Source organism: Chrysochloris asiatica, unplaced genomic scaffold, assembly GCF_000296735.1.
Source record: "Chrysochloris asiatica unplaced genomic scaffold, ChrAsi1.0 scaffold00205, whole genome shotgun sequence".
NCBI classification, from domain to species: Eukaryota; Metazoa; Chordata; class Mammalia; order Afrosoricida; family Chrysochloridae; genus Chrysochloris; species Chrysochloris asiatica.
Genome location: NW_006408723.1, coordinates 1,621,327 through 1,630,787, shown reverse-complemented (window position 1 = coordinate 1,630,787; position 9,461 = coordinate 1,621,327). Strand labels below are relative to the sequence as shown.

Genomic DNA, 9,461 nt, shown 5'->3' with positions numbered 1-9,461 from the left:
TTCATAAAATGTATTAGGAAGTTTTCCATCTTCCTCTTTATTCTGGAATAATTTGAGTAGAATTGGTGACAACTCTTCCCTGAATGTCTGGTAGAACTCACCAATGAAGCCATCTGGACCTAGACTTCTTTTGGTTGTAAGTTTTTTGATGACCTGATCAATTTCTTCCATTGTTATGGGTCTGTTCAAATCTTCTACTTCACTCTGTGTGAGTTTAGGTAGGTCGTGTTTTTCTAAAAATGTATCCATCTCTTCTAAGTTTTCAAATGTGTTGGAGTACAACTCTTCATCTTATTCTGTTATCCGTTTGATTTCCTTTAGTTCTGTTGTGACATTGCCCATGTGGTGTCCAATACATGATGTTTGTGTCTTCTCCCCATTTTCTTTTGTTAGATTTTCCAATAGTTTGTCAATTTTATTAATCCTTTCAAAGAACCAGCTTCTTGTCCTGTTGATTCTTTGTATAGTGTTTTCCTGTTTTCAGTCTCATTTATTTCTGCTCTGATCTTTATTATTTCTTTTCTTTTGGTGACTGTAGCTTCCCTCTCTTGGTCTGTTGCTAGTTGCTGGATATGCTGTGCTAATGCGTTAATTTTGATTCCTTCTTCTTTTTGGATGTGTGCATTTATCACAATAAATTGACCTCTCAGCACTGCTTTCACCGTGTCCCAAAGATTTTGGTATGTTGTGTTTTCATTCTCATTTGTTTCTAGGAACGTTCTGAATTCTCGTTTAATTTCTTTTATTATCCAGTTGCTCTTCAGCAAGGTGTTATTCAATTTCCATATATTAACATTTATTTCCTTGGTCTTATTGTTGATTTCTAATTTTATGGCATTGTGGTCTGAAAAGATGCTTTGTAATATTCTGATGTTTGTAAATTTATAGAGGCTTGCTTTGTGACCTAACACATGTTCAATGCTGGAGAATGTTCCATGTGCATGGAGAAGAATGCATATTGTGTTGTTGTTGGGTTGTATGCTCTGTACACATCTATGAGGTCAAGTTTGTTGATTGTGCTGTTTAGTTCCTCTGTAGCTTTGTCGAATTTCTGTCTGGTTGTTCTATCCCTTTTCAAAAGTGGCATATTAAAATCTCCCACTATAATTGTAGATTTATCTATTTCTTTCTTCGTTTCTAGTAGGATTTGGTTTATATATCTTGGTGCCCTGTCATTTGGAGATTAGATGATAATTATGGTTATATCATCTTGCTCAACTAACCCTTTAATCATGAGATAGTGTCCTTCTTTATCCCTTATGGTGGTTTTTACCTTAAAGTTTATTTTATTACAGATAAGCATTGTCACTCCTGCTTATTTTTTATTGCTGTTAGCTTGGTATATTTTTTTCCATCCTTTAACTTTTAGTCTGTTTTTTTCTTTGTGTGTAAGGTTTATCTCTTGTAGGTAGAATATTGAGGGGTCTTGTTTTCTTATCCATTTAGCTACTCTCAGTCTCTTCACTGGTGCCTTTAATCCACTGACATTCAGTGTAATTATCAATAGGTATGGATTAAATGCTGTCATTATGTTGATTTTTTTGTGGTGCTGTTTGTTCCTTTGTTCTGCATGCCTTCTTGTGCTGAGTTCATGTTTTTTGTGCTTTTTCTTGTTTGTTTGTTTGTTTTTTTCTTAGTTTTAATGTTTCCTTCTTCTGCTTGGATCTTCATTTTCTAGGTAAATTGTGTGAAGTATTAATTTTCTTTGGAGTTACTCTATAGTCTATTAAGTTTTCCCTGTGTTTATGACAGTCTATTGTATCCTGCAAGCTACTCAACTTCCTCACCACCTGGCTCTCTATTCCTATGTTCTTCCCTTCTTTGACATTGTTACTATTTTGATCTTTGGTTGGCCTCACAGGCCCTCTGAATTCATTGCTGTACTTTTGTTCTGTTCTAAACTCTGCTACCTGTTGGCTGAGTTCCAGGTGGTGTTGCCGCGTCTGTCAATCTGGTTGTTGTCTGTTCTTGCTTGTTTTAATTCTAAAGAACTCCCTTTCGCATGTTTTGAGGCACTGGATTAGCTTTGACAAAATCTCTTAGTTTCTGTTTATACTGGAATGTTTTGATAGCACCATCGTATTTGATTGATAATTATTCTTCTTCATGTTATCCAGCATGAATCTTAGACTCTCTTCAGAGTTTTTAATCCTTTTTTCTGCTTGCTCTTCTATCTTAGTAGTACTGAGAGATTTGTCTTCCAGATCACTGATTCGGGCTTCCATCTCTTCCAATCTACTCCTTTGCCCTATCAGTGTATTGTCATTTCCGGTAATTTATTATTAATTATCTGGACTTCTTTTTGCAGGTTTTGGATTGTTTCCAATGTCATATCTATCTTGTTTGATTGCTCCTGTAGCACTTTCCTGATTTCTTCCTTATTTTCCTCCACCCCTTTTTGGAACATTTGAATTTGTTTCCATATCATTCTTATGAATTCCTTCTCAGTCACATCCAGAGCCTGCTCTTCTACTGGAAAGTCTTTGTCTGTTTCCAGCTCATTTGCCTCAGTTACTTTTTTGTTTTGTTTTTGGACATGTATTGAGATCTTTAATTGTGTTTTGTTGGACATTTTCAGCAGTTATGTGGATTTGTAATGCTTAAATGGATGTATATTGCTTTGTTTTAATCTTACTAAGTGTCTCCTGGTGGATGTGATCTGGAGATATTCTTCCCTTTTCACGTGTAATGCCTAGCAGCTGGTTTTGGCTCTTGTCCAGATGGTGGGGTATTACAGGGTATGCTTGTAGCTTGGCTATATGGGAGCAGTTGCTGTCTCTTCTTATGTAAGGAAGGGGGAGAAAGCTCCAACTCCTGGGAAAGAGTGATCCATGACTCTGCCTCTGCCACCACCAAAAATGGAAGCCCCTCCTCTTTTCTTGCATTTGCTTTAGCTAGTCTAAGCTGGAGAGCAAGTTATAGAGTATCTTCTGAAATTCATTTTGGTCTTTTCTTTACTTCCTGTCTTTTCAATGACCTTTTGCTCTCTTCCTGTATGATATTCTTTTTTTTTTTTAGAGAGATTGTGAGATTTATTTTATATAGTATTTTCAACACCATGATAAAATAAAATAAAATACATGGGATGTTTCAGATAATATTCTTAATAGTCTACACCAGGGTTTCTCAACTTCAGCATTATTGACATTTTGAAATTACTCGCACAAAATGTCACCAATCATCTGTCAGTTTCTTGCACAGTGGTGCTTTGTGTGTTTCTGTGTTTTTTTGTTTTGTTTTGTTTTTTAAGGTTTTTATTGTGGATTGAGTGAAAGTTTAAAGGGCATATCATCAGTTTTACATTCAACAAATCATATACCTTGTTTCATTACAATGATTATACTCCCCTCCATGTATCATCAGTTAACAGTATTTCTCTGTATCCAGTTTAGATTTTTTAAAAACAAATGAACAAAAAAACCCCACTCAGGCATATATAATAATTTACATCTCCACAGGGCATATTCTGCAAGTCTGCTCCTGGCCACCAGCTTCTAGTCCCTCTCTTCTTAGTCCATGAATTTAGAGTCCTCAGCTGCTCCCCCTCTCCATGCTCCCATCTCTGCCTCCATCTCTGGTGCGGCTGCTTTTCTGGATAAGGTTCCATATTCTGCTTGTGCGTTCCTTTCTTGATGGTCCTAGGGTCCTCTGTTTCTGGACTGTAAGATTAACCACTCCCCTTTCTTTGTTACAAAACTTCTACCTTTACAATTGTAACAGTCGCGATTAGTCATGATAACATTGTAAGAATCTTACGAATCTTATCCCCATCTCTTTTCACCAGACCCATCTAGACAAGATGACAGCTATTCAGTGGGGACTCTTTCGTTCCCCTCATACTCTTAAACTAAACTCCCTCTTGAAACCTTGTAAGTCAGTCACTTCGTGCCTTTATTGCCCCCTCATTTTAGGTAGCCAATGTCTCAGTTGCCCATCCCTATCTACCCTGTGTACACAGTGGATAGCATTGATACTTGATGTGAAGACTCTTTCCCTCTCTGATGGTATTTAAAGTAACTACCACTCTGAGTATAGGTCAGGTTCATCATGAAGATGTATCTTCTGTCACTTTAGCCATTCCAATCTGCTTGTCCTTCCTAGTGGGAATGTCCCACCTCATAAGGTTGTGGATGGGACACAGGATTCCACCTACGGTCCTATACTCTGTAAAGGCTTTGCATGAGTCCTATTTCACTGGGCAAGTTGTAGAATCCCTTTTAAGTATTCCAATCAGTTATAGGCTGATGATGGGCTTACAAGTTTTCTCTAATCATGTTTCCCAACATTCTTTCTTGGATTGCCCTCCCCAACACCCAAACTAAACCTCCCACTCCAACCCCATTGTGGTTACCTTATATTCCATTAGTTCTTCCCTCCATTTAAGACAGTCTATTTTATCCAGTAATGTACCTGACCTTCCCACCACGTGGATCTCTGTTCCTCTGTGTTTACCTTCTTTCACATTGCAATTGTTTGATCATAGACTGACCTCCCAGATCCTCTGTTCTTATAATTTTATTCTGTTCTTGACTCTTCCATTTGTTGATTAAGTTCAGGTGATGCTGCCACGTACGTCATTCTGTGGTTGTTGTCTGTTCTTGTTGGTTCTCAGTCCACAGAACTTCCTTTAGGATGTTTTTCATAGCAGGGTTGACTTTGGCAAAATCCCTTAGCTTTTGTTTGTCCTGGAATGTTTTGATTACACCATCATATTTGATAGACTGCTTTGCTGGGTAGAGGATTCTTGGGTGCAAGTTTTTTTCTTTCAGGGTTTTATATATGTCTCCCCATTGCCTTCTTGCCTGCACGGTTTCTGCTGAGAAATCTGAGCTTAATCTGATTTGCTTGCCTTTGTATGTTATATTTCTCTTTTCCCTAGCTGCTTTCAAGATCCTGTCCTTATCTCTGATTTTGGAGAGCTTGGTGATTGTCTTTTAGGATCTATCCATCCTGGGGTTCGTTGAGCTTCTTGAATGCTTATCTTTTCACTTTTCAGAATGTTAGGAAAATTTTCTTCCAGAAGCTCTTCAACTATCTCCTCTGTGGACTTGTGTGATTGTTCCTGTTCCTGAATGCCAATAATTCTTATGTTATTCCTCTTCATGTTGTCCAACATGAATCTTAGGCCTTCTTCAGATTTTTTTTATCCTTTTTTGTATTTGTATTTTTGTATTTGTTCTTCTATCTTAGTAGTGTTGAGAGATTTATTTCTGGTTTCTATCTCTTCAATTCTACTCCTTTGCCCTTTCAGTGTATTGTCTATTTCTGATATTCTATTATTAATCATTTGGACCTCTTTCTGTAGGTTTTTAATTGTTTCCAATGCTGTATCTATCTTATTTGATTATTCCTGTAGCGCTTTCCTGACTTCTTCCTTATTTTTTTCAAGTTCATTATATAGTGTTTTGATACATTTTATAATCATTTTTCTCCATTCCTTCTCTGGCATTTCCAAGGTCTGCCCATTTTCCTGTATGGAGTGTAGGTCAAGTTCCAACTCATTTGACTCAGTCACTTTATCTCGTTTCTGGACATGTGCAGATATGATCATCTGCTTCTGTTTTTCAGCATATTCAGGGGTTGTCTATGGCCTTAAAACTTAGATGAGTATGTATTTGGGTATTTTTTATGCTTTCTGATTGCCTCCAGGTAAATATGATCAGGAAATTCACTTCCCTTTTCCTTCTTCTTCTTTACAAATTTCAAGATGCCACTGTGGGTCATTGTGATGTAACTTAGGATTTAATTTTTGGCTTATTTCCTGTTTTGTCTGCTTGTCCCACTCCACAATCCCTGTTCAGGTCTTTTTTCTAGTTATAAACAGTTCAGGGCCAGCTGTGGCTGTTTGGCTTTAATTGGAAAATGTCTCTTTAAATTTTGAGGAGATCTGTGCACATGCATAGTAGAACCCTCCGAGGGTGGGGTTGGGGTGTCCACTAACTCAGGCACCCCTATAGTCACCAGAATGGAGGTATGCAGACAGCAAGGGACCAATGAACAGATACCAGTAAAAAAGAATGTCCACACCTCTATCTCCGTTGCTCTGTCAGGTGTCCGTGGCCGCTCCAATCCTTCCCCTGCTTTGCCCCACACAAGATTGTGTATTCCATCTGGTGAGGTCCATGTGTATTTTGTTGTTTATAAAAAGGTATTTGCAATGAAGAGGTTGTTGGTATTGGAAAATTCTATCATGTGGTCTTCAACATCATTTCTATCACCAAGGACACTACTGATCCTTCCAACCTTTGCATTCCAATTACCAGTAATTATGAATACATCTTGATTGCATGTTAATCATTTTCAGACTGAAGAAGTTGGTGAAATTCTTCAGTTTCATCATCATTGATTTTAGTGGTTGTATAAATTTGAATTATATTAACTGTCTTCCTTACAGTCGTATCAATATTATCCTACCAATGACAGCATTATGCTTCAAGATAAATATTCTTTTTGATAATGAATGCTGTACTATTTCTTTTAAATTTTTTCATTCCTGGTATAGTAAATCATATAATTGTCTGATATAATATGGCCATTTCAGCTCACTAATGCCCAGAATATTGATGTTTATGCATTTTATTTTTGACAACTTCCAATTTTTCTAGATTCATAATTTGTACATTGCATGCTCTAATTATTAGTGGATGTTTATAATGGTTTCTCCTCATTTTGACTTGTGCCCCATCAGCAAATGAATGTACAGTAAGCTTTATTCTACTCATATCATCATGATCAACTTTCCTTTTGGGAGATAGCTCTTTCTCAGTCATATTTTGTGTGTCTTCCAAACTGAGTGGCTCATTTTCTAACACTATATCTGACAATAGTATGGTGTTATTTAAAATGTTTTCATCTCCTGATACTATGTCTGACTTATATATTTCCTTGCTGAAAATTGAGCCACATGCATGAATTTAGTTCCAGATCTGAAGGGTAAGTAGGGGCCATAGACTTGGGGTTTCAGCAGTCTCTGTGTAACAGTAAGCCTGTTTTGTTTTGTTTTGTTTTTTATGATTTTGAGATTGTTCCTCATTTTCTTTCACTCTATCCAGGAGCTTCTAATCTGATCCCTTTCAGAGTAGTTGTTGTTGGTAGTCAGGCACCATATATTTGTTCTGGTCTAAGGATCATGGAGATGGATGTTCACATTGTCCATTCATTGGACTAATTGTTTTTAAGTGACTTCAATTCTCAATTTTAATTATCTCAATTTTTCCTCTGGGCGAGAAGAAAACAATAGTTGCATCTTAGATGGCCATTCATGAGCTTGTAAGATCCCAGTTGCTACTTACCAAAGAAGACTGTAGAACATTTGTCTTTTTAGACTATTTTATGCTAATTGACCATGGTGTTCTTCAAGATATGGTCCTGAGCCCAAAGGCCCGGCAACTCATTCCCTCAAGGTGTTTAGTAATGCCTTAGAAGTTTTCATAACTTCCCCCCTTATATGTTCCACCACACAAATATCCATGTACAAATATCTTCTGTCAAACCTTTATATATTTGGAAGTATATACTCCCACTCTTTCTCCCATACCCATTCAGTTTGTGCTGACCTTTATTGAGTTCTGAAGCTACATATAGATGAACTCAATTTGTGTCACAGTTATCAAGGAAATGTGCACATGGGGGTTATGAAAACAAAGACAGTATACACTGTTTTATGGGAGATGCAAACTCTTCCTTATATTCATAATAACTTATTTATAAATCTTAATGCCTACTATGAAGCATGAAGAGAAAACAGGTGTAATATGGGATGCAATAAAGCTACGATAAAGGTTTCTCCTACTATGGTATGGCTTTCAAAGATGGCAAAATCAAAGAAGATAATTTTTTTTTCTTTGTGCTGTATATTTACCTCTGTTTGTAGTTTGCAGGAAAAGAACAAACATATTACCAAGGAAGACATGTAGGGGACAAGTTTGGTGAAGACTGGCAGCAACCACCTGTTAGACAAGGTAAGAGGCAAAGTAAGGTAGGTTAGAAGCAAGAATGTTGGTAAAAAGTAATCTGTGCATCAGTAGGTAGTTCATGTCTTGTGGACTGGCAGAGGAACCTATTAAAATTATTTGCCGTGTTTGGTATGACAGATTCCTAATTATGTCGTAGAAATAGTAGCCTCCTAGAGTGTTTAAAGGAATCCTGTTGGTATAGTGAGTTACATATTGGGCTGCTAAATACAAGGTCGGAAGTTCAAGTTCACTAGGTGCTCTATGGGAGAAAAATAAGACTTTTTGCTCCCATAGAGATTTACAACTTCAAAAACTCTATACAGAGTCCCTAAGTATTGGAGCTGACTTGGTGTCACAGAATCACCACTCTAGGTTCCAGGTTCCAATACTGAACCCACAGGACCCTGGAGACTGTCGCCTAAAGGCTTCTTCTGGCATGAGAGATTATATTCCTTGTGCTGAAGAGCAGGCATTTCCAGAAGCACCTTCAACCAATTTCAAATGAGAATAGAGGGTAACTCTAAAGGGTGTTAGCATAGTGGTTGCAAATTGGGCTGCAAACCGCAAGGTCAGCAGTTCGAAACTACTAGCTCCTCCATGGGAGAAAGATGAGGCTTTCTGCTCCCATAAAGATTTACAGCCTCGGAAACCCAGTTCAGGGTCGCTATGGGTTGGAACTGACTCGATGGCACATAATATTAACAACAACTAAAGGGTGTTAATTATGTCTACAAATTCCCAGCAGGGTTGAGCCATGGTGGTTCATAGCAATAACTTGCTCATTGACATGCCCTCTTTTTTCCACTCATTGCCTCCCCTTGGAGGGTCTGCTTCACAAGTAACATCTAAACACGTACCCTAACATAAGTGCTTGGGCACATCTCAAAGAAGTACCAAGACAAAAACTTCTTTGAGATGTGCCCAAAGTTGTAAGGGAGAACATATTTTTAAGGGGAAAAAAAATGATCCTCTTGCTTTCTTTAATGCCACTTAAGACAGACAGAGGTATGTGGATAGATGCTGACAGATAAGTATGTGGCAGGGCTAGACATCCAGGGAATAAGGCTATCATATGCTTGGGCACTTTTAAAGGACACAGCTTATGCTTCTCTGATGCTGTGTACCATTGAGTCAGCTCCTACTCATAGCAACCCTTTATAGGGTTCCCAAGCTGTAAATCTTTACCGTAGCAGTAAGCCTTATCTTTCTACCATAGAACGACAGGTGGACTTGAATTGTACTTGCTGTTAGCAGCCCAACATGTAACCCACTACTCTATCAGGGCTTCATATCTTATAAAACCTATTAAATTGCATCTTCCCAGGGAATCTGCTAGGCAAATTCAATTAAAGGCAGAGAAGTCAGTTCAGAAGGTTGTGATGACTGTTTTTTCAAAGGATACAGGACAATCATGGGGTTTCTTATGAAGAAGGTTTAAGAAAACTGAAAACTGTACTGGTGAGAAAAAAATCAGGAAAGTTGCACCAATGAATTCCCTATCCTCCC

General features: G+C 37.7%; 1 protein-coding gene across 1 annotated transcript in view; it reads left to right on the top strand.

The window, feature by feature from the left end:
* The window catches only part of SHC3 (SHC (Src homology 2 domain containing) transforming protein 3), a 460,599-nt gene that overhangs the window by 377,295 nt on the left and 73,843 nt on the right, over window positions 1-9,461 (top strand). The window contains exon 9 of the mRNA XM_006872582.1: window positions 7,874-7,961. Coding sequence (XP_006872644.1) covers window positions 7,874-7,961 — 88 coding nt within the window. The remainder of the gene's footprint in view (window positions 1-7,873; window positions 7,962-9,461) is intronic.